General features: G+C 40.8%; 1 protein-coding gene across 1 annotated transcript in view; it reads left to right on the top strand.

The window, feature by feature from the left end:
* cdkal1 (CDK5 regulatory subunit associated protein 1-like 1) overlaps window positions 1-25,584 on the top strand; it is a 229,058-nt gene extending 203,474 nt beyond the window's left edge. The window contains exons 13-15 of the mRNA XM_035164365.2: window positions 6,150-6,233; window positions 10,467-10,631; window positions 23,882-25,584. Coding sequence (XP_035020256.1) covers window positions 6,150-6,233; window positions 10,467-10,631; window positions 23,882-24,043 — 411 coding nt within the window. The 3' untranslated portion in view covers window positions 24,044-25,584. The remainder of the gene's footprint in view (window positions 1-6,149; window positions 6,234-10,466; window positions 10,632-23,881) is intronic.
* The last annotated feature ends 1,222 nt before the right edge of the window (window positions 25,585-26,806 follow it).

The following is a 26,806-nucleotide window of genomic DNA, read 5'->3' as shown; positions in this document are numbered from 1 at the left end:
GGAAAATTATAAACAGACTTAATTTGTAAGTGGCCTTACAAATCCCACCCCTGCTCCTATTCAAGTTCCACCTACAGATGGACTTAATACTGTTGCACTTTCCAGTTTTATTCTGTATAAATACTTTCTCCGTGACTTTTTTCTAATCTTTGCTTTAAGGCAAACTCCTGCATATGAACAAGTTTGTGTTTTTGATAATTGTGGGACTCTGTGTTTTCCATGTGCGCGTTTGATATCATATATTTTAGTACCTGGTGTTTCTGAGGCTTTCATTATGTGTTTTCTGCCACGACTCTGTTTTGATGTGATTCATTCCAGCATCTGAGACACGAAGCAGCCCGTGGGCTACTGTCACAGGCCTGCGTGTTTGTGTGTGTGTTTGTGAGCGAGACATCTATCTTTCCTCTCTGACAAACTAGATCTGTCACGCTGGTGGCAGACTTGACTGTCTTTTCTGTTGGTTAGCTGGAATTGATGAGGCAATCAACCGCGGATGTGTGTGATTTTTGTGTGTTTTCTGTGTAACTGTGCCAGAGTACAGTATGTTTTTGTGTACACAGACGCAGCATGTGTGTATTGTCGCGAAGCCACAGAGCACATGGTCATGTGACCTCATGATCTTCAGGCCCATGTTTCACACATGGAGCTACATACATCACTTTCATGCAATGACTGATAAGTCAGTGGTGCTTTTGTTTTGCTCTAAAATGATAGATTATAGATTTAATGCAGGCACACAGCGTTATGTTCTGACAAAAATCTCTTGAATGTCACCAGCCCAGTTATGACGGAGAGGGCAGAGCCAGAGACAAGGGCCTCTCATAAATTCTCCAGGTTATGAGTGTTAGGGGAAATATGACGGTTCAACACCTGTGATATTTCAAGCAAGTCTGTGGGAGATATTGTAAATTGTTCTTGAAGATCCATAAGAAAGGTCAAGAATTTATCCAACCCTTAAGCAGAGTTGAATTCTTTGGCAAGTGAAGAAGACCTTCATCATACAGTGATGTGTTAGAGAGTGTTTTTCATCCAAGTGTGGTCTTATCTCGATGGTGTTCTCACATTCTAATGCATTTTCATGTTTCCATATGCACAGTGTGCAGTTATATACCAATTCAAGAAATCTCTCTCTGTATGTGACTCGCATATCTAGACATTTCCTGTCTATATCAAACATTGACATCTACACACACACACACACATTATCAAAGGTTTTTTAATAAAGATGTCATGTGTCTGACAAAAAGTACTTGTGACACACACACTGACTAACAATGTTCAGATTATTCTGTAGCAACTACAGTATTTCCCCTGCTTTGTACCCTATCATGTTTCTTTGTGTAATCATCAAGATTTCCCAGACCACATGAATTGTTCCTAATCATCGTTATTTCAATTTCATCAAACTTTCAAGTGTGATATGACATCATAGATTGTCGGAGCCAGTTGTATCAGATTGTAAACCCAGCGGCTGTAGATAACATGTCTTTTTCTTTTCTTTAGTGCTGCCAGTTAAATAATGAGTCAGTCTTGTGGCTGGAGAAGTACCTATTTGCTCTCACATATGAGAACCTGAGCCTGATATCATAACAGTTCTAAACGGCTGAAAGTAGTGGGGCGGAAAGGTATTTGAATGTATCGCAGAAGACGGGTGAGTTCAGTGCATGAACGGACAGATAAGAAGTCGGTTTATCAACTGACAAAAGTAGCTGTAGCTGCTACCGGTGGCTCAGTTAGAAAGAGACATGATTGTGTGTATATGTGTGCGTGAAGGTGTAGGGATTTCCCTGGATTGACCTTTGTACAGGGCAAAGATTTGAAAACTTTTTAGAGGCTTGCCGCTTTATTATTTGCACAAATGTTTTCTTGGTCATTTTTCTTTCAACCTTCCTTTATTCTGTCTTCCGCTCCTATCCATCTACATAACTACTTCACTCCGACTTTGTTCTCATGTTGCTTGCATTTGACTGTTTAAATTATTTATACTCTGGCCTTGTTCCAAACAGAACATTCAGATAACCTTCACGACTTGATTTTACATTTGTCCCCACAAACATTTAACCAAAGCCACCCGTAATCCTGTCAGTCTTTGTGGCAAACACTGAAAAGTTTGAGTCTCTTGTACTTTGAATTTGACTTTGAGGGTAAAACAAAATACCCAAATCAGCAGGGGTGGTTTTTGTTCCTCTTTCAAGCAGCTTATTCAAAGAGAACCTCTGAAACATCAGAGCATCTCTCTTTAGCCCTGTTAAATCACTCCCCACAATGATTATTGAGCTGGTAACAAAACAAAATCTCTTTCTACAAGCGGCTACAGAAAGCTGTGTGTGTGCGTTTGTGTGTAACACTTGATTTGTGAGTTTAGGTATACAGAGTTTGCATGAAAGGGGTGGGTAATGATTTCAAGAGAATTAAAAAAACAGTGGGTCAGAATAAGATTGAGTGAATTTATGGAGTGATAAATGTATGGAGAGTGGGAAAAGGGAGTTCAGTGTTATTATTGCATAAGCCTGCCAGCCTCTGCTGGAACAGTGGGGGGTTGAGTTTAGACACGGCTGTGTATTGTTCAAACACTGTGGTGAATTGCACAAATGATGAAAAGTTGTAGCCCTGTTTGTTCTGAACTAAAGGCTCCACCTGTAGAAAGCAGTCACACAAATAAAAGCTCTTTAATGTAGATTTTCTAATTTAGTCACTCCACTGCAGCTTCCATCATGGTTGGGACGATTCATCTTGTGATGTGAAGTCTGATCCTCAACTACACTCAGTTACTCTGAATGTTGGGTTAATGATTTATTTAGCATTTTTTTGTCAGTATTAAAACACCTAATGATTGCTATCAACCAGCCCGATCAAGTATAAGGACAATTTTAAGCACATTATTTAGCAGCAATTCTAACTTCTCATATGAGCACGTAGTTTAAATTATTGAACTTTGTCTTTACTTCTTTTTATTGAATATCTGTTCATACATTAACCTAGTTATTGACAAATTCATTAATAAAAACATATCTCTATACAAATCATAGACTCAGTCAGTTGTGGTAAATGACATTGAAAGTGAATGTGACTTTTCCTTCATTTGAATATTACCTATACTGTGTTGCTTGTGCAGCATTATCACCCTGGTGTATAATAGCTGGTATTTATTTGTGGTTTCTTTCCCTTGACTATAATATGAATAGTGTATAATCAGTCCCATGCAGCAGTTTGATATAAAACATGATCCAGTTCTATGGTAAACAGGCAACAGATGCAGCAAAGATATTTTGGATGTTGTTGAGGTGAAATGCTCCATTATTTGTGACACGGATTGAAAATGGTAATAACAATTCACAGCCACAATTCTCTCATTATCCTTGTTATGAAGTGGATTAATTATCAATTAAACTCATGATCCCACAGATCTGTAGTGGATCTGCTGTGCATCATGGGATGTTATTCTCTGATGGTGAAGTAAATACACATCTCACTTTGCAAAGAGGAGCGCACACACACACGTTATTTGGTATTCTGTGATGATTCATTCTTAACAGATGGGGTAAATATAAAATATAAACACAAAAAAGAAAGACAAGCAGCTACACAAGCAAAAACCAACAGATTTATTACAAAACAACATGCACACCCAAGCACAGAGTTCAGACCTAACCAATGATTTCCAATACGAGTTTATATGAGTCATTGTCTATGCTGGGGTGTGTTCAAGCATGATCATCCTCTTATTTACAGTTCAATCAACATATTTGGATATACCTTAATCCCACATCATTGCTCCAGATTGGTTGTTTAGGTGTGGATTAACTATTATTAAGGCAGGCAGATCCAATTCACATCATACACACAGAGCTTTCAGTCCAAGTGTGAGACTGAAAATTAATTTAAAACTTCCATATGCTTTTGAAAGCATGGCTGCTGTTTGAAACTGCTGTATCACTTGGAGTAACCTTTTCCTCTCAATGTAATACTGTCTGATAAAACAAATTATAATGCATAGGCAAAACAAATTATCATCAGTAATCAGTATTTAATTCAACGGAATTATAATATGATACAAAATCTGATCTTTTGTGCTCAAAGTGTTTATATAAGACAAACAGTGACCCACTTTTTGTCTGTCTGTATGTGGATGGCATTTCTCAAGAACCCTTGATCTTATTGGCTTCATACTTGGCATGTGTGTTGTTCAGAGCCCAAGCAAGTGCAGAGTCCAATTTGGTGCAATTTGGACACACAATATGTTCAATATTAATATACATTGACCAGAGCTCTGTGGCAGTGGTGGCTAGGACTCAACGTAAGTGACGTTTTCGATCTAACAACAGCACGTTCACTGACAATGATAACTGATCCTCCTTTAAAGAGTTCTGCGTGCTAAACAGGTGAACAGCTTTTTGTGCAAAAGCAGTGGTGCAGCCTCAGGGTTCTGTGGACTGAGTCCTGCAGCCTGTCTTTACTCTCTGAGGCTGAATCAGTGCAGGTCACTTTTACAGTTTCAGAAAGAAAGCTGCAACCAGTATCACCACAGGCTGAGAAAACAGCCTATTCCAAACCGGCATGTTCAATAGCTTTCTTAAATATATGTCCAACACTATTAAAATGTCTTTATTTCATGTGCAGGATTTGTGGCTTACACCAGGGACATCTGTCTTCAGTCCAAAGGAGCAAACAAAAGTCTCAAATAAAATGTTCACCATCCAATAATAATGTTCAAAGAATATTTTTGTTCCAGCCTCTTTTTCTGAAAATTGCTCTGTTTGCAGGAAACCGTGATTTATTTGGTCTTGTTTTAAGTCTGTCAGCATGCCTGTGCAGGTGTTGGAACACACATGCACAGTAAAATCAGTAGTTAAAAAAAGGGGAAAGAAAAGAGAGAAGGATGTGAGGGAATTATAGTGAAAGGAAAGAGAGGTAGAAACAACAAAGAGCCCAGAGATAGGAGAAAGGGATGGAGGCAGAAGGATAAGGACATGAAGGAGGGAAGAAAAAGAGCACAGGAGATGGGTGTCTGCAAAAATGGAAGCACCCTGAGCAATGTGTCAGAGCCGGGACTTCTAAGGCTCTGACATATTGCCAAGGAAATGAGCAGTCAGCACGGTTTTACAGTACAGGGCTCATCACTGACAGACTTAAAATGCAAATACCGCTCATTGAGCCTACAGGACACTCTGTTCCCAACGTTTTCAACGGCATGTAACTGATATTTAAAACCCAGGTGGTTCAGACTCTGCAGCTCTGTGGTGTTTTCTTACATTAGAAGAAGGTTTGAATGTTTTTTAATGGTAAAATAAATGGAAAGTATCTCACCTGCGTCACTGTTATCCGTTGACATGAATGTACTTAATGAGCGATCATATTGTACAGTAATAAGGTGTATGATTAATCATTCAGGACACAAAATGAGATTCATCAACAGCAAAGTGTTGTTTTTCTCCATTCACAAAAACATAATGACTTGAGTAAAGCTCCAACCATGAGCCGCAGTCTAATATTTGTCCAAAGTGAATGTCCATGGGAACAAGTGATAAAATCTCTCAGCAATTCAAGTCTGAAGTGATATTGTTCATGCTCGCAGTAACTTCAAACCAAGTTCCCATTTTCCTCTTCTTTTCTCCTTTGAGTCCACAATATTCTTCAACAAAAAATCGACTTTCTGTCATTGTACTCAATTCAAAATGTCTTCATTCAGAGGCCTTGTTGTGGCATGTGATTTTCTGATGTCCTGAATAGCCTGTTTTCTGTAAGAATTTAAATTGTATCCTGTACAGCCTTGTATTTTTTTTTCTCCTCTTTATTCCGGTTTCTTTTTTGTAAGGAACTCGGTTGAATTAGTGTTCACTCTCCTCTTTTGCCAAAGCGTTCAAAGTGAAGTGGCTTGGGAACCTTGAGTTTGCAATTAAATGGTGAACTGCACTAACATAACATGGGGAAAAAACATGCAAAACTTTGATTGAATTGGGATCTTGATGAATAGAAGCATTACTTGAGGCAACTACCTTGTGTTGATTTAAAAGTGAAGACAACACGCAGCCCTCATAAGAACATGGTCTGTGTACCACTGGTAAAACAGTAGACAATGGTTGCATATATATTTATTGTCTGAGCAAATTGAGATTGATTTTCTTTTGTCTCTCCTTTACTCTCTGTAGGTTGGAGAGAGGCAACATGTGTTGGTGACAGAGGAGTCGTTTGATGCCCAATATTGGGTGTCTCACAACAAGTTCTATGAACAGGTAAGATGTTTGTCAAACGACTTGAATGTATCACTTTTTTACAGATAATCCATACACCATGTTTTCCTTAGAAACTAGAATAACACTTCACATATGAAAAATATTGCATATCATATAGTATGACAGGTTTACTTTTGACACATTTTATGGACAAAATATGCCATGTCTTTTACACTATTGGGGATTAAATACACATGGTATTTTTTTACAGAAAATCATAAACAAATATCACACATATTTATTGGTAGCAATATCATTTTTTTCAATTTGTAATTTTTATTTCATAATAGCTGTTTACAACAATGTGTTTTACAGCATTGATCTCCAATGACACTCAGTCGCACATACATACGCCATGGCCCAATAGTCCCCTTAAAGTCAACCAAGCAGCACTAAATTGCAGATATCAGTCCCCTAGACATATATGCCTGATATTTTTCATCAAGAGCCGTCAGTGATTTCCCTTGGAAGTCTGTGAAAATGTCCCAAAAATGCCCTATCTTGCAATGCTAAAGAAAGTGATAGCAAGGTTCCTGGATCTGCCCCTTTGCCCAGATCCGTGCCAAAACTAAATGGCTTCTCTTTTGGCCCACGTCCCATTCTTCCACTGTTTTGTGGAAATCTGTGTAGTAGTTTTTGTGTAATCCTGCTGACAAACAAACAAACTGACAGGGGTGAAAATGTAACCCTATTGGCGAAGATAACAACCACACAAGTATTTAAAAAACGCTTAAAATGTATTTAATCCATCTGACGTTTTACTTAATTTACAGTAGGACACTACACAACTATCATGCATCTATTTAAGCTGAATGACCTGACTCCTAAAAATAACATTATATTTTCTATTTCAATACATGAAGCTATGATTACCATAGATACATACATGTTCACTTTTTTACTGGTAAAAAATGTGTATTTTACAAATGTTTGTTGATGCACATGCATTGGATGAATCCTTAAATAGTTTAGTTGGCCCACACACTCCATCCACCATCGAAAACATCCAGTAAAAAAAGCTGTTAATTATTCTGCATTCGATGAATATTTTTTCGTATGTGAAGCCGATCCAACTCTTCCTCATTTTCACACTTACTTAATCAGACCAGAAGCTTTGCTTTGCATGTCACAGGAGTACTCACAGCAGGTGTCAGAAGCTTAAGCTTGTATTGACTAAAGTAGGTTAGCAGTAATATCACACATACTAACAAATACACACACACACACACACAACCTGCGGTGGTCATGAGAGCATTTGGCGGCTGATAGCGGCAGTGCGTTTTGCTTTTTTTAAACGTACTAACATTAAGGTCAGCCCTAAAGACATGAACATTCCATCCCACATACACACACGCACACAGACACACACACATGCATGGCTTCAAAGACCCTCTCTCAACCTGTGAAAAATTCACTTTAAAACATCTTCAAATAAATCAATTTCCTCCTGCTTTAACCATCATCAAAAACATGTTTGAAGTTATGCTTTTTATTAGCGGGGAGGGCACGGGATGGTAATAATTTTTCCTCCCTTCCACTTTCCTCTCCTCCCCTCTTCTCCTCCTCCTGTGCACCTCCTTCTGCAGGCTATAAACTAAAGTTACAAGTGTCACTCAGTTCATGTGTGTCATACCGGTGCGCACTCCTACATACATGTGCACATTCAGGCTTGCGTGTCATGTGTGTCGGTTGACTGAACTTGCGAAGAGAGCGTGTTTACGTGTGTGGTGTTTCCCCTTCCCCACTTTTTTTTTTGGACAGTAAGTATTAGACATGTCGTCCTAAATCACCAGAAAACACTCTGTACCAATATCCTCTCCAGTCTGTCCCCCTAAGGCATATGTTCCTATATCATTAATACCAGATATCTCCACCCAGGTGAGACATACACAGTACATGCACCTGAGGTTGAATACATAATACATTACAGAGGCCTGACGTACACTTTTAAATTGTATATTGACAACCTCATGTCCTTTCTTTTCTAGCTTTTATCTCCACCTCTACAAAAACACTGTACATTGCTATCTAAAGTACCCAATAGCATAATTACGTGTAAAGCTTAAACCTCACCATACACCACTAAAGATAAAAGTATTACTAACATTCAATAGGTTAGTAAGTGTGCTGGATGAAAACAGGACAAAGTAGAGAGAGAGAAAGCAAAACGTCGAGCTGTTCAGTTGGGTGGAGCGGATGGTGTGGGTGGGTGTCGGGGCGTTGAGTTGAAGGAGAGAAAAAAAATAGGAAAGTCAAGGGTCAGGAAAGAAGTGGAAAGAGTAGTGGGAGCAAAGAAAAGGACAGAGTGGGGGTGGAGGGAGGAAAGCGAGGAATGAGCTAGAGAGTGTGAACAAATGGCCTAGTTTCACTTTTACACCATCAGATGGATATCTATCCTGACGGGTATAATAGGCACCCAACCCCACCTGTGTGTGTGTGCGTGTGTGCGTGCGCGTGTGTTGGGGGGGGGCTAAGTGAGGAAGTAGGAGGGGGGTTTCCAATGAAATCAGACAGGGTCTTTCATCATTTAATCACCCTGTAATGGGCCTCGAATGACCCTCACCTACACGCTCACGCTCACCCAACTCCCCCACAGCCCTGCTGTTTTACCTCTCTGCTCCCAGCTTGCTAGCTACTTACACACCCATTCTCTCACACACACACACACACACACACACACACACACACACACACACACACACACACACACACACACCCTCGCAGTGGCCAGAGTGTCGAGCAGCAGGTGTGTTGATTAGGCAGGTGTGGCGCTGGCTGTGTGTCTGTCTGGCCCGCTCTCCGTCTCCTATCATATTCCACCAGCTGGATAGAGACTGACAGATTAACACTGAACCAGGTGTAGTCCTGCCATCACAGCAGTAACACTCCCTCCGCCCGGCTCACACGCTACTCTCTGCCGAGTCAGTAGCTTAGCCCTGCAGAGTCCTGTGATGGTTGGACAGGCCACCAGATGATCTGAGTCAGCACGCAGTCCAAAGAAGTGCACCGGGCCAAGATATTGAATCCTCAGCTCGTCCCGGGGGCGCTGAGGGTCGTGGTCGTCTAGTGTTGCCTAATCCCCGATCTGCCTGTGGAAAGAGGAGAAGAGGATTTACCAACAGGGATCAGTAAATTATCACATTATTATTAAGTTATTACACATTTTGAAATTGTGTAATAATTTAATATATTGATTCTAGTATAATATAAAGGCTCAGCTGTGTTTTTCAGGAAGGATCACTTTCCAAATCTTGGTGGTTATTCATGTACACAGAGGTTTTTTTCTTTCATTTGGGATACAGCATAAATCAAACTCACATTTTAGTTGTCGTCATAATTTGCACAAGCTCCCATAACTGTGGTTTTAATTCCCATCAATAATCACAACGCCAATCATTCTATTAGTGTTCACCAGAGACACTGAATCTTAAAGCAAGAGCTGAAGAAAAGGAGAAAATCAGGAAAGAAAAGTTTGCCAATCCGTCAGTTTTGTGTTTAGTTTGAAAAAGGTTTTGAAAGAAAAAAATCATTTGCACATGATCTTTATTTACAAGGGTAAGTCATTAAGAACAAATTATATTTCACGCTAAGCCGTAATTATAACTCTTTGTTTTCTCTTCCTTCCCGCTGTGATCAGCCGAGACTTATAGTTGCCATGGTGAAATAATAAGACAAACCAGGAAATCCCACTGGTTTATCTCACAGCTGTTCCCATAGTTTTTGACCTTCAGGGCTTCCATAAATGGAACTGAAAACACTCAGCCCTGGGGGTTTTTTGTACGCATGCAGAGACTGGCTGAAAAACAATGAGGGGGAGCTCTGGAGAAAAGAGTCCAGAGCAGTGGTTAATTGAAAATGTAATTGACAGGAAACATGCCGGGGGTGATTGACGTGTGATTGCCAACTTGTTGGAGTAACTAAAGTGCAGCCACTGAGACCCTGTTCAGCCCTGATATTAACCTGTCCTGAGTGATCAATCACAAATGGACAGAGCTAAGTACGGGTGTGAATGCACCCATGACACGTTGAGGATGCATTTGAGATCCGATCACTCAGGCCACATCCTTTTTGCCTACTGCCTGAACGACACATTGCTTTTGTCCTTTATCTCATAATTCCCACAGCGCCCACCCTGTAGTGTTCAAGTTATCCATTGTGCTCTTTAATTTGTATTAATGATCGATTTTTAATTTGCAGTGACATCATGTGTGATATGTTGCTCCTGGTTCGCAGGTGCTGGTCCCTAAGAGGGATGAGTTCAAAGGGAAGATGGTTGAGGTGGACATCTACGAGGCAGGAAAACACTTCCTGAGAGGCCGGCCAGTGGACGACAGTAAGCTGTTCACCCCCTCCATTGCAGCACCACTACAGAAAGGAGAGGTGTCTGGCCTGGTGCAGGTAAACACACACACACCTACACATACACACACATGCATGTACACTGACATACACAGATGAGCCAAATATACGCGTGTGTCAACAGTTATAACTTTACAACACACATATAATTAGATGTCAAGAATAGATTCAAATAAAGGAAGGTTATTACATAAATGTAAGTCTATGACATGGAAATAGAAAAGAAAAGGTTCCTGAAGAATACAGGTACATTGATTAAAAACACTTTTTCAACACACAGGGTGGGGGGGGCATTTGTATCGCTATCCTTCACATTTATTCTTTAGAAATCTCTCAGACCATCCAGTTAGTATCTATACACAGAGTACAGGATCAAATCTAAAGAGGATGGATCACAGTAGAGGAAATATACAATACACTGTGGATAAAAGTCTATTCAGTGCACTTTGATACTGCTGCAAATTAATAAATTAAATCCTCAGATTAATGTCTTCTACGAGAATGTCTTCTCGGTTCATCTATTTATCTTTGATATTTTCAGCAATGCTGCATGGGCATATGTTTTTATATAACAAACATAATCATAATCAATTGCTATTAGTGTAATCTATCTTAATGACAGAAGCACAAAGGGAGGAAGTCGCAGGGAAAATTAATTTAGCTTCTCGTCAAATTTCACAAAGAATTATTCTATCTTTGCTTTTGCATCATTGTAACCATATATCTGACTTTTTACACCAGCAATAATACGTCCTTTTCATCGTTTCCATACGTCATCAGTGAAGATTTCAGTGTATGGATGAGTGTTTCCAGACAAATCTATGCTAAGCAAATTAGTAAGTGTGTGTGTGTGTGTACACATTTTTTAATCCCTGCTTGCTTCTGCAGTTTGTGAAAAAGCACCAGTGTATCAGCTGTGAGATAAGTAATTTAAGATAAGCGGTAGTTGGCTAAACTGTCCTCTTCCTTCCTTCCTTCCAACCTCATACGCATGCACGTCTATACACACACACTCACACACTCACACCATGATAATGTATCTGTTTCACTGCATGTTATTTTTCACTCTGACTAGCTGTAGCTTATAGCTCAGGACATGGAGCCACAGAGCAGAATATGATACACTTTCTAATTTCACACTTCATCAGCCTTTACTGCCAGACAGAGAGGGAGGGGAACCGAGGAACAGAGACATGAGGGAGAGAGGGAGAGGGAGACTGATGAAGAGGAAAGCATGCAGAGAGACAGAAATGGTCGGCAGAGAACGAGATAAAAAGAAAGAGAGAGAGAGGTTTCACAGCAAGCCAAGCGACACGTCACTCAGCAATGAAAAGTTCAGCAGTGGGGACCAGACCTTGTAAAACCTGTTACCTCATAAAGTCTGTAACCCATCCAACACACACACACATGCATTTTCACTCACACGCCTTTATTAACAGACCCTCAACATGCCAAGGCCTTAATTTTTCTTGGCAGCTTTTCTTCGCAAGTATAGGTTCATCCACATCACACTCCTACACACACTGACATATACTTTGTCTGGTCCTGAAACTGTAAATACCTTCGTCCAGATATTTCCTCACATCAGTACCGAGGCCTGAATGTGTCTCAGGAGGTTTGGGGGATTTTTTGAGGAAAATGAAGGTAAAGTCATCATCTCTACCCTTGACTTGTTCCAGAGGAGAATTTATGTAGAGCTTGACATTGCAGGTGAAAAGAGAGAGTCTTTGTCTTCACCGCTCTCAGTTTTTACATCATGAAAGAGCAACAGCTGAATAGAACACATTATCACTTTGTTTCTGTTTTAACATCTGGTGCTTTGAGGTTTTCATTTGACTCTAACATTTACGATGGCTGTTTTTTGTTTATGGGTAAAGTCAGTGATGAACAGGGCTCAAACTACAACAACATTGGCAAACACAGTAGAGGAAAGTCTTCGCAACATCAGCAAAAATGAAAGTTGTACCCACTATACAGCACTGACAGGAGATAGTAAAGAATGTTTACCTAAATAACCGCAAAACTTTATTTAAGGACTGATGTATTTTTGGTTACATTGGCCCCTGTAATCGAATATATATACCACAATGATACGGAGTTGTCCTGACTTAATCAAATTTAGACCAGATATGACATCCATCTTCAGGAACAAATTGTAACAGTGGATAATTATTCTCACTATTTGGTATTTTCAGCTTCCTCTGAAACTGCATTCAAGATTTATTCTAGTGGGGCCTTTTTGCCTGCCGAAATGTAAATGCTTCTTCCGTGTATTTATTTGTTTCAGTCACGACAGCGGCTGTGAATGTGACATGTACAAAAATGTAGTTAATAAAAATGGAAATTGTAGTAAGATAAAAGACATTGAAAGTAAATGAGCACTTTCTAAGGTATAGTTTGAAATATAAGATCGTTAGAGGAAGTGAGAAAAGAGTAGAGGCAGAACGACTGAATGAGAAACATAGAGACATTTAGAGGTTGAGTGTCTGTTGTACTACAGCGGAGTTGGAGAAATTCATTAATGCTCGTCTCTGCTGTCCACAGCATATTGGCAATTAACACATTGTTATATTAAGTGATCTCCAGTGATGCCGCTGATGATCTGTAATCCATAGTCCTTATGACCTGCATTGTCGCCTCTTAACGATAGCAGAGTGGCACTGGAGCAGAGTGCTAATAGATAAGTGACCTAATGGCTCGGAAACACAGCAATATCTGCAAGCTACACACACACACACACACACACACACACTTTCACTAAAGCCCTGAGGTATTCTGCTTCCAGTATAATAAGTAAGCAGGTCGGACTGTACATATAGTACTCGTGCACACACGTGCGTCCAGTGCAATCTGACAAGCATGCCTGCACACACACACACACACACACACACACACACACACACACACACACATACACACATACTGGTAGCTGGACTATACATATTTGAAGACCATCTATTTTCTATGAGTCTCTGCATGAGTCCACCACACACTGAGCTGGATGTGAAAGTGTGAGATGAATGTGTGATTAGGGAAAGGCAGATAGACACTCACCCCCCAATGTGTTGCAGCAAGGTCTATAATTACAGGCTTTTGGTGGAGAGCGAAGAGAAAAACATAAAGAATAAAGAGAAAGGGGATCGGATGACGGAGTCTGAGCTTTGTTGTTTCAACCAAGATGCAAAGGATAATTTCGGGAGAAAGTGAAAAAAAGACATATTGGTGGATGAGCAGGTGATTGGATAGATAAGGTCTGTAATGTCCATTTGTCGAACAAGGAACTATGAGAGAGCTATTATTTTAGAGATGGAGAGAGCGAGAGATGATTGCACAGTAGTCACCACCATACCGATGTGTGTGGGAGTATGAGGCAATATGGCCGAATGGCTAGATGAATGGATTTATAGAGGAGTGGCATGTGAAAGCTGTGAATGGATGGACCTGAAAGTGGACAGATAGGTAAGGATGCATGGATGTGAAACATGATGGCTTAGATGCGCACAATTGATGGATGAGCAGATTAATAGATGCATGGATGTGTGAATATATAGACAGGCGTAGGAAATATGGATGGATGGGAAACGAGGATACACTCACAGTGATATAATGGCACTAGTCTATGTCCGTGTGCAGCCAAAGAATGTTGATGCTGTAGCTTGACTGTGTCTAAAGCCATTTTGTTTTGGTGAGAGTAGGTAGAGGGGAAGGGGAAGGATGGCTGATTTTACACATTTGACTAGAGTACACTTGGTTTTTCACAAAGATAAAGAATTATTATCTGCATTGAAGTTCATTGAAGTTCATTTTATGGGCTCCCAAACCCCAAAAATATACATCTTAGATAAACTAAAGACAATGATCTCCTCCTGTGTTTGGCTGGTCACCATGTAACCTATATGTGCTTTCCCCTGTCTTTCTAATGCGTGATTCGAACAACCCATCAGGAGGTTCGTTAATTGAGGTGCAGTGTTAGGTGTGGGAAGTTCGGCTAAAAAAGAGCGAGTAATCCACAACCTCGCTAGTCAGATAGTCTGCCGGCACACGGGTTAGTGAGGCATAAGATTCATGTAAACTGCATTCACTGCAGGGACTGAATTAAATGTTGACGTGCAGGAGCTAGCCAATGAGAATAGACCTTGCGTTTGAAAGTGGCGACCTTGGTAGAGTTTAGTCCGTGTCAGTGATGATGTTTGCCGCTTCTCAATGACTCTAAATCTGAATTAGGAAGTGCAGAAGATGCATCCTTACCCGCAGTAGGCAGGGATGTTGCTTCGCCTCAGCATTTCATGTAAAAAAGTACGAACACGGAATGGGGGGGCGTCATTATTTTTCCGCCTCTATGCCGACATCAGAGATAGTCACAGAGTTTAACCACATCTGTGTAAAAATGAAAGCTGGAACGGTAAAACAAACACGCATGGCGTTCTGTTCTACGTCACGGCTGTGATTCTGGAACACCGGCATGCTATCTAAAAGCACACACGGAGGCAGCGCTATACCGACTTTGTTTGATTCAGTGTAAACAAGTAAAGGCGGCATAACGACAGGTTTTCTTAACGCCAATGCAGTGCAACCTCTCTCTCCCTCCCTCTCTCTCTCTCACCTCTCTGTCCGCCTGTCAGCCCCTCATTCACACAAACAGCACTTTCCAGCGGAGAGGAAGGCCAGTAATGAGTCTTTTAGTCGGACACAATAGCAGAGAAAGCACTCAAAAGCATGGTGAAGGAAAGAAAAAGAGAAAGTATCTTCACCAGTCTTCATCCTCAGATGAAATTAAATGATAAAGAGGAGGTGTGTGTGTGTGTGTGTGTGTGTGTGTGTGTGTGTGTGTGTGTGTGTGTGTGTGTGTGTGTGTGTGTGTGTGTGTGTGTGTGTGTGTGTGTGTGTGTGTGTGTGTGTGTGTGTGTGAGAGAGGCCAAAAAATGAATCAAGAATGAAAGAGCGAGAGAGAGAGAGCAAGGTAGATGGAGCGACCAAGAGACAGGGAAGCAGCTTGAGTGCCATCCAATAATCAGCTCTTTTCACAGCATACTTTCTCAAGGAGATGGAGAGAATAGGAAAGAGAGAAGAAAATGGCTCTGCTCCTTCCACGAGACAGCAAATTGACAGTTCCTATGAAAGACGGAATAGAAAAGGAGAGCGCTGAGAGAGAGGGTGAGGGAGAGAGAGAGGGAGGAGAAGTAATACGAGTAGTGAACAATGTTCCATCATAACCATAAATTGACAGAATAACAAAAAAAATGTGCTGGCCTTTCTTTTTCCTTTTCTCTATAACTATTCTTGTTTTGTTTTTTCAGCCTTACTTCTGTCTTTCTTTTTTCTTTATATTTCTATTTGTTTATTTCTTTCTTTGTGTATTTTGGTCGTTATATTTTTGTCCTGTTTGAGTCATTTCTCTCATTCTTTTTTTTTTTCCTTTTGTCTCTTGTCTCATCCTGTGTGTGTGTGTGTGTGTGTGTGTGTGTGTGTGTGTGTGTGTGTGTGTGTGTGTGTGTGTGTGTGTGTGTGTGTGTGTGTGTGTGTGTGTGTGTGTGTGTGTGTGTGTGTGTGTGTGTGTGTTTGAATTGTTTGTTGTGAAGTGGTGGCAGGAGAGGAATTTAAAAACAGTGTATGGATGTGGTCAATTTATAATCTTCTGGTATAGGCTGAGTGTGTGGGATTGCTGGTACTTTGCATCATAAGTACATACAGGTTCATTGCTAAAACAAAGCTTACACACACACACACACACACACTGATCTTTGTAATCACATACATACACCGATGCACAGTCCCCTCGGTGTGCCTGGCAGACTCCTACTTGCCGCAGGCTCTATGAGACACAATAATTGTGTCAAAAAACATGCCCACATAAACATATACTCAAACAGGCGTAATACAAAAATGTGTATATTATACCAAACAATTGAACTGCTCTGTGTTGACATGCAACTATTATGGATTGTTGCTTTGATGTTGCGTTATGTGCACATGTTGTCATCGTCCTTATTGTCAGGAAAGAACACAAATCAAAGATTAGGCTGTCTCTCTCTGGTCGGGATGCAGTTAATCCTCTCAAGTCTATTTTTAAACTTTTTTTTATTTAAAATGTCAAAAGGTTTTGTTTGGCCTTTGCGTGACTTTGTTTACTCTCGTTGCAAATAATTTGTTATGCCATTAAACAGCGGGCGTAGCTATTTTAAGCATTTCATTTAGCATGTCAAATTGTATTACATGGCCTGTGCTTTGTGTATACTTGAAGAACCAAAGTCAGGGTAACAAAGGAATAAATGTTAAGCCATCAAAACCGTCACATCTATTTTCAGCATTCTTACCCAACATGTCAAATGGCATTACACAGCCCCATTCTGTTTTGTTTATTTAAAATGTCAGAGGGTCTTAAATGCCCTTTGCTCCGAGCTTTGTTTTGGAACCACAGATGGAAGATGTAAATAATAAAGCAGTTAGCCAGCAACTGTTGGGCAGAAAGAGAGAAAATCATGTTTTGCTAATGAGGGATTATTTTTTAGGGAGATGTTTTTGGCCTTGTTTTCCATGTTATCACAGAAATAGTCTTTTCTCAGTGTCGACCTTGTAAACAAACTTCTCTGAGCAGAGTTCCTCAGCAGATGAGTCACACGTGGCTTTTTGTGTTTTATTTCGGATTTGACCATCCTCAGTAAGCTCAACATGTTTTCTCATCAGTGTTATAGCTGTTTTATAGTTTAGGAGGAGTATCGCTCAATAAATAATCATTGTTATTGCAATAGTATTTTTTAGTTTCCAGAGATGAGTATGAGTATGTAGACTGTATTTTCTGGACATACAGTATGTGTCATTTCAGACATGCACAGAACTGCTGACATTTTCCTGAAATTGTCCGGAGGGACTGTGTGCAAGGACGCAAATGTCCAAGTCAGTTGCTTTCGACGTTTACTGGAACTTTTTCCTGCCAGTCCCTTAGTAACATATCTGCACCACTCCTTACCTGATCGCTTCAGACAACTTCCTGTTGTTGTGAACACGTCTCACCTGGACATCCTCCTGCTGCATTCTTCACATAGGAAAGATTTTCTAGTCCTTTTCCCGGAGTTTTCCCGGCTAAATAAATGTCCCTTCTCTTATTTGCATGAAATGTCCTTCTTACATTAATGACGTCTTATTATCATTTCCCTGCACTAAGTGCTGCCCACAACACATCTAGAGGGTCCAGTAGTAAATTCTAGACTCTGATAACCTCCCCATGAACATGCAGACTTTTACTTTGACATGTTACCAGTATTTTATCTTACCAAGGGTTTCCATGACACATGATAGAACTGAAGGCTTCAACACCTCCTCTATTCAAAATAACACTGACCTTCATTTAAGTTGATCAGCAAGTGTTTGTTTACAATGTGTGTTTATGTACACGTTACGTCTGTGTACCTTTTGGTCTGGAAGCGCCTGTTTTCTGTAATAGTACCTGTCATGTGTTTGAGACATACACGTGCACCCAACAACTGACTGTACACACATGTAGTGTTCTTCTGTATTTAGTTACTGTAACTCTGACCCTATTTGTGGAAACAACGTGACACATCTATACTGTAGTCACCGTAGTTTAATCAGTCTGATGCCTGTGGAAAGCAAATGTCCATCAGCAGGTAGGTTCTGGTGGTTTGTTGTGTTTCTCAGACGGCAGCAGAGAGTGAGCAGGGTGACACACTCTCATGACGGGTTGGGTTTCTCTTATGTCCCAGGTAACTTGTTCTAGATTGTGTCACATAACCACTTGGCTTGAACACCAGCCCAACTTGACTAACTGGAGCCAACGGCTAGAACCTAAAAACAGGTCAATATAATCTAATACAACAGAAGCACCACATAAACCAACAGTGAGCAAACACTTACCTTGGACACAGAGGATATTTGTCACTTTGTGATAGTTTTATGGGAGAAAAAAACCAATGATATTGATTTTCATACCAGTGTCCTGCAGACAAGAGCCACTGTTGTGTTTCTTGCTTCTGTTGACTTCGCTGCACTTTCTATAAATAGTCGGAGGAAATACTCATACTGCTCATGATCTACTGGTAAATTCCCAGTTTAATACCTCCACCAAGGTTATTTTGTCATCTGCATTTGTTTGTTTGTTAGTTAGCAGGATTACTCTAAAGCTACTCAACTGATTTCCATGATATTAAATGGAGGGGTGGGGCACTTTCGTAAATAATTCAAGATGGGGTGTTTTTCAGAAATTTTAAATCAAAATTCAGATTTTGTGATTTTAGATGCAGGTTCATAAGTGGTCTGTTGGGCCTTGGCGGAGGTGTGTGCTCCTTTAGTGCCCTTCTAGTTAGATATAGTATAGTTACATATATATTATAGTGTTGTGTGTCAGTCAAGTTGGACAGGTTTTATACATTCAGCTTGAGTGTGTGTAAACATGAAGAAACAAGCTGTGTCAAAGTGTAACTCGTCGGATTACGAGACTGTGCAGTTTTGTATCTGTGTAGATTGACAACAGGTTTACATGTGTACACATACACTGTCGTGACAGAGGGTTTTTACAGTTTTACTGCTCAATGGTGGAAACTCCAGATGACGGCAGAGAAAGACTCTGATTCATGTCCCCCACTGAGCTTCTATTACTCTTGTTGTTTTTCCCTATAACTTCTACCTAGACATTTGCACTGGGACTCACGGTGACAGTGAAGTTCCGACAAAGATATTTATCTGAAACAGTAAAGTTATTTATTATCACTGTTTAATTTCTTTCCCATCTTTTGGTCCAGTTGTAAATACGGCTGAAGCTCATTGTTTCTGACACTGTGGCTTTGTCAAATCACCCGTGACTAAGCAGCCTGTCACTGTATCTGTTTACACATGCTCACACACACACACACACACACACACACACACACACACACACACACACACACACACACACACACACACACACACACACACACACACACACACACACACACGCATGCACCCTGTGTGTCTCGAGTGACACTGACAGCTGGTGAGGATCATGTGAGAAATGTGACCACTGCACATTGTGCTTTCTGGCTTTTGTGGTGTGTCGTGTGTGTGTGTGTGTGTGTCTCTTTGTGTGAATATGAGATTTAAAAGAGACAAAAAAAGAATAGGTGCATGTTTGAATATGAAGCAGAAGAGAAAAGTGCGAGTCTTGGATGTTAAGGGAGAAGTATCTGGCTGTGCTAGCCCCTCTGTACCCCTGGTGTAGTGTTAGATGATTTTCAAGAGGATTACTTTTCACTGTTCTACCGCTGTGAGCAGAGAGACAGACATTATCCACCTCAGTACACACACACACACTTACTCACAGACACATGCAGGAACTCACTGCAGCTTTCAGGTGCTGATCACCAAAAGCCACATCTCTCATCTCTCCCTGCCTCCCCCCTTTCTTCCTCTCCATGCTTTCCTCATTTCTTTTTCACTTCTCCCCCACCTCTCCTCCTATATCTCCCACTGTGCTGACATGCACCTACTGGCACTTGGATTTTCACTTATCCTCCTAACTAGTAATAGATTTTAGACTGTACTTTTCAGTCTCTGTCCTGGCACCCCGTTGATAAAGACACCTGCAGAGAGACAGATAAGTAGACTCAACTTTTCTTCTCTCTCTGGTTTCATCGTCCTTGGCTCTTCTGCTTCTCCTTTTGTCTCAGTTTACTGTAATTATTCACAGTGGTCCTTTTCTTTCCCACGCAAGCAAAGCCGTATATAACAGAGTGCTTTTAATTTTATTGTAGTTTTGCCATTCGCCTTCATTCTTTCATGGTTACAAAAGTTATGAATGGTGGAAAACCAACATCTCTTTTTCTCTTTGACATTTCACTGAAACTTTATGAGCCAACACTGAAAACCTTTTAAAAGTTGATCCGTGTAACCTCACTAAATAACTCAACTATAGTTGTGCTGATGAGTTCAGATTGTGATTTTAACCCAGTTACACAAATGGAGTGACGCCTGTGAGCTCGTTCAGGGGGTCGACTCGAGCTGCACTGCTCTAATCATGTGACATGCCTCACTCTCCACAATCCTCTATCAGACGCCGTTTTCCGACATGAACTCCGGACAATTGGGTCTGGACTTTCTACGGAGTTTTACTTGAGATTCTCCACTCACATGCGTTCACAACAACACAGACATCTGTGGAGCATTCAGGAGGCTGTAACGTATTAAAGCTTTTTTGTTTACAGCACATGGACACCAAAACCTCTCTTGACTTCTTCTTCTTAGACGTGTATGTGTGCGGAACCCATGCGTTCTCACAATTCAGCCCTTTTTGGAGAATATCAGGAGACTATTTGGAGTTCAGTGCATGTCTAAAGCATTTCGACACAGTCTATTTTAGCTGCAAAGATTTACTATCGCTCTCTTTACTTTTGAGTGCCTCTGTTGCGCTGTGTCAGTAGCGCTGCCTGCCCCTCCACCACCCCAGCATCCACCTGCAGGCTCCAACAGGATAAAGATATTTTTCCCATCTGTCCCAATTACATCGATGTTACTGTATCTGGGGAAGTGATGAAGTCGGAGCCAAGAAGCCGAACTCTAACTATGATCTGACTGAACTTGTAATGAGGCTCATTGATATGATTTACAGTAAAGACACTGTGACTTGATCTGACCGCCACCTTGTTAAAAAGCACCCTATTGCTTTTCATGCATCAAAACATCAACAGCGGATCGGTTTCACCATTAAAGTCCAACAATGGTCCCAACATTAGGCAAATGAGGACGCGCCGGCCAGACCTCTGTTACCGATTCTCTCTCTACCTATTGTCTGACATTACTGTAAGTGACCTATGGATGTGTCACGTAGGCGTTGTCAGTCATAGTATCCATCCTCCATTGTGTGCCGTAACAGGGAAACCATTCAGTGGAAGGGGTGAGAAGAAGAGTGGGTGGAAGATAGTGTTCGCTACCATCAGAGAGGACAAGGGAGCGGGAGTAACGTGAGGGATAGAGCGGCAGAGTGCGCAGCTGCTCATACAGCTATGTGCATGTGGCATGTGTAGGTGTGCGCTGACTCTCAGTTACATAGGAATACATATTGTACATACAGGTAGGTGTTTGGATTCCACGGAGTCTGTCAGTCTTTTACTCTCACTTCACAGGTCACAGGTGCAGGAGGTGTGTATACAAACTCCTACAAGAAACTTTTTAACTTGATTATCGAGTTTCCTACTCATGGAGGAACTTTTTTTTTAATAACATAAGATGACAAGGTAACAGAGAACGTGCTCAGCCACGTATTCATCATGGTAAACAGAAGGATTTATATCGGGTAAATCTTAACTGGGGTAAAAAAAAAAAAAAAGATGGAGGATGAAAGCTAATTGACTGATGGAGGATTTTCTGACAAGACTAGATGGAGACCCTTGAGTGGGAGTGGGAGAATGAGGGAGGATAGAGAAAGAGAGAAGGAGTCGGTGTGGCTTTGGTAAATATCAAAGCCTAACCTCTTATAGTGATCCCCGGTGAACTTGATTAAAGGTCATTCTAGAAAGCCGCTGATCAATTGCTCAATATCATCCTGCGTACCTTCCTCTGTGGTGATAAGACATTTTACCAGCTGCCATGCAGAAGGAGACTTATAGTAACTACCACAAGGTCGTCCACATCGATCTCCACAGAGCTGTTGACAAGGGCTGCTTCTCTCGCTCAAATTAAAAAGGACCACGTCTTGTGTGGGGTTATTTATTTATTTATTCGATCAATCGGTTTTGCGTGAAATCACACCTCAGGTCTCGGCTCTCAGACATTAAGATAAAACTAAATAAATGTGTAATCAAACAGAATGATGATCAATGAGCGAGGGTGGAGGCCGGGGAGAGGCAGGGCAGCTTATCAATATTCAGTGTTGCCAACTGAATTATATTAACGCCGTCAATAACTGAAACATGTCAGCTTAGTTTTGATGGTTCTCTCGTCACCGCTGCCGTAACATTATAACCTTTACTTCCTCGTGTGTCTCTCCCTGACTGTATCGCTGTGCACCTTCTCTACATCAGCCAGATTCAATAGAATGCAATTTGTAGTAATTGAATCACAGCAAACTGCATTAACTGCTTTACACAGACACAGTAGCATCATAATTGAAATGGCCTCATTTGCATAGGCAAATGGCTGGTTTTATGAACGCTTTCATCCACAAAATATTGAAATAAGCAGTGGATTCCCAATTCTGTTTATTGTTGATGAGTTGATAATTTCCAAATGAAAATCGGCTGCAGAGAGGGAGCAGCTGCAGAGAAAGAGAAGGTGGGGGGGAAAGGGAGAGGGAGAAAGTGGAGGGAACAATGATGTCCTGTTTTTCCACCTTGCTCTCCTTAATTGTGGTACCGCTCCAGTATCTATGGATCCTAATATCAAGTGGCATCAGTAGATTTATTTCTAAATGTACTTAAGTATCAAGAGCAATGATCCACGAAGGGCGTTAATGTACCACCTCACATGAAATGGCTCTTTTATAAAGATCCATGGGTTGAACAAATTGTAATCTGGCTGATCGATGTGGCAAAAATAAACTCCAGATATGTTCTTTCTCTTACCCTCCTGAGTTAATCTTTTTTGTCCCCTGCTCCCCTGTTCTCAGTGTTGTTCTTTCACAACTCATTAATTATCCAAAACAAAACTCTGATTTCAGACATTTGCTCTCTGCTGTCAAATGACTCTTTTTGATGTGACCAGTTGATTTGATTTAAAGATAATTCCCTAATTATGAATTATGGACTTTTGCTGCTGCACAAACCTGTGGGGGAGGGCAAGAGGGGGGCTGTGTGTGTGTGTGTGTGTGTGTGTGTGTGTGTGTGTGTGTGTGTGTGTGTGTGTGTCCATCTTTTAGTTGATCAGTTGACTCCTTGTTAGAGGAAAACTAGGAGGTAAACATCACATGACGGGAGGATTCATGCTGTGTTAATTGAAGTAGCTCATTTTTAACCATGAACACTTTTGCAGTGCTGATTGATGAACAGTGCACATTACTTGAAACAATAAATACTTATTACCTTACATATAAATTATTCTCCTAATGAGCAGGAAGACCCCTGTAATGGTGAACACCTTTCATGCAGTGTGACTGAATTACTGTGTATTTGATATCAGATCCAGGAATCTATGTTCCTCTGCTAAGGAAAGCAAACTAACCAAGTCCCTCACAAAGAAAACAGTACATTATTATAGTGTTAATAATGTCAGGATGATAATAAATTCACTGACACATGAAGAGCCTCTACCCCTTGTTGATCTCAGTCTCACCTGGTTGTATTTCTGTGTGTTTCCCTCCACAGGAACAGATTTCCAACGGCATCCAAAGTTGTGCTTCTATTTCCTCTTCGTCCACTTTGTTGATCGGCTCGTACAGTCTAGACAGGGAGGCTCTGAAGAAGCTGGGGATCGGACTCGCTCTGGCTGCAGCTGTCTTGGCCTTTATCTTGGAGAAGGTGTTCTGATGTTGGATCTGTGGGCCGGAGGAGGACTGTGAACATGGGAGAGCACAGCGACATCAGAGGAAACCGTGAAGAGGCCGAATGCAGCGACACAATAACTTTTCTCCTCAGATCATCTGTAACAGGCTCCACGGGATCTCATTCTATGAATTCTTCTGAAATGAACAAACCGAGGACGTCAATCACACCCACAAAGTCACAGATCTTGTTATGTCAGTTGTTTTAGTACAAGTTAGTTTTACTTTTTAATTACAGGACGTACAATCATTTTACTTTGTTCTGTTGATTCTACTAAAGTTACGTCAAGTGTCTTCTTCTGTCAGTAAAGTAGGAGTAATGGGCAAACACTTTTTATTTAGATTCCATTGGTACAAATTACATCTTGGTTATACTACATTTTAATTGGAATCTATTTCAAGCACAGATTCTGTTTCACGTTTATGCCTCATTTTGAGTTTTCAGGCTGTTTCAGGGCGATGCTTCATGTAGGCTGTGTGATAACTGCAGCCTGGAATTAAATAAACTGCCAGAGAAGTGTTTTGAAGCACGTTTCTGGGTTTTTGTTGCTGTTTCACAGACAAATGAAGCACAGCTCAATTATTTCATCCCCAGGAAAACACATTCTGGAGATTAGGATCACCAGCACCACAACAAAGTCTGTCACTTTGCTTGTAGATTTCCAAACATTGTGTACTATAGCGCTGCCCGTCCCTCCTTTGATGCATTGAATTGTGCTTACTTTACAGGATGTGTTATTTAACTCTGTGGAAAGCAGTAACATGCTGTATAATTCTCTGATTAAAGGTAATTTTACCCTGTGTTTCAAAGTATTTATTTTTGTGTTAGAGACGTTGACAGCACAGTGTCAGAGCTACATGATGAAAGTGTTTGAAGTTGTTTTAACGTTTTACTCTTTGGTTAAAGCTTTTGTTTAAAATTGTTTTATTTGTGTCATTTCATGTTTTTTGCCTCATCAAAGTCAAACGTAATTAATTTGTAATGTACGTCTCATTTTACCTGATGAGTTATGACATGACTGGGCCAGATGGACGATGGAGACTTTATGTCATCCGACAGATTGGTTTGTATTTGATGAGCTGCTCTGGTGCCAAGTATAGAAATGTTTCAAATATTTTTACTTTCCTGCTGATATCCACCTCTGAGATTCCTGCTGCATCCTTGATACTCTGGATAATCCTTAGAACATCATTGGTTTTCATGTAGATAAATATTCCAGTTATAACTCATCATCCAAACCATCACAAATAATATTGAAAAAGCTTGTGAATGAGTGGGAGCAGAAGCCTCAGAGCCAGATTTCTCAAAACCTGGACAAATAAAACTGACACCACTAGAGATAATTGAGATGTATTTTCTTTGTGTGTACTTCAGGTGAACTGACCCTGCGATACAACTATTCTGTTGATATGTGGACTTCTGTTTGACATATGTATTGTTTGAGTCATTATTGAGATGGACTGTATTTAGCTTTTTATATGTCACAACCACCAAAAACAGTTTAATAAAGGACAAAATCATATTTTCATGAGTGTGAATTTATCGACTAGTTTACTGAACAAACTTCAGACTTTTTACTATAAAATAAGTCCCATAGAATGAATATTCCAAAAGTCCCCTGTCTCTTTCCAGCGCTCGCCTGTTTTCATGCATAGATTCTGCCTGTTTCTTTTGAGGTACAACGGTCCCAACATGTGCTCGGAAATCTCAGACAGTTAATAATGCATGCCCCAATTTATGTGTCGCATGGCACTGGCACATGTGTCTGTGTCACTATGTCTGCATTTTTATCTGTGTGTGTGTGTGCATGCATTTGCATATTTTCCCAGTCACAAGTGTCTCTTTAAGCTTGTTTGTGAGCTTGTTTCTGTGTCAGAAGGTGTTTGTGTGTGTATCTGCACACGCCTGCACTGTCTCATGTGTTGTAGATTCCTCCGATGCTTAATTTAGCAGAAAGTGTGTGTGTGTGTGTGTGTGTGGTTCAAGTGTAACAGGACTCATCACTCTCTCATTCAGAAAGCCCTGTTGTTATATATACCACTGTTTGCAGCCTACACACACGCCACCTTTGTATTATCTAAGTAAATGATGCATGTCACACGTTGTGTTAACACAGTTGCATGTGTGTACCCTGACTTTTTCTCACCTCGCCGATGCATGTCACACACACACACACACACTCACAGCATAGTTCTGCTGTATACGGGCAAATGATGCACGTCAAGCAAACTTGCACACAAACAGGCACCAAAGCTTTATATTACCAGATCAAATGATGCGTGTCTACACAGAGACACTCACACTAGCTTTGTATTATGTGATCAAATGATGCGTGTAGCTATGTAGCTTGTTACATCCATCCAGCAGTGCCCTATATTATTCTGCAGCCATCCATACTGTGTGACAGTTCTTTTGATGCTTTGTAAGCACATTTCCTCCCTGTGTATGTCAGTTACACTGCAATGTTCTCCAATGAAATATGGATGCAGCGACACCCTTTATGTTTGGGAGATCATCACTTACTATGAAATATTGAGGTGGGAGCCATAGAAAGGAGATCATTATTCACTTGGCATCATTCACTTCAGTTGTTTCTAATAAAAGCAGGACTTTCTGAATTCTTGTCTCGGTTGCAGCTGTTGTCAATTTGTCATCTGCCTAGCGACGTCCTTTGGATGTGAAGCCGAGCGACTCCGGACACGAGACAAATGCGCTGGAGGTTGAACGCGCTCGCCTGTGTCTCTCATC

The sequence above is a fragment of the Hippoglossus stenolepis genome, chromosome 8, assembly GCF_022539355.2.
Source record: "Hippoglossus stenolepis isolate QCI-W04-F060 chromosome 8, HSTE1.2, whole genome shotgun sequence".
NCBI classification, from domain to species: domain Eukaryota; kingdom Metazoa; phylum Chordata; class Actinopteri; order Pleuronectiformes; family Pleuronectidae; genus Hippoglossus; species Hippoglossus stenolepis.
Note: the sequence above shows the minus strand (reverse complement) of the source record. Positions and strands in the feature narration are given on the sequence as shown.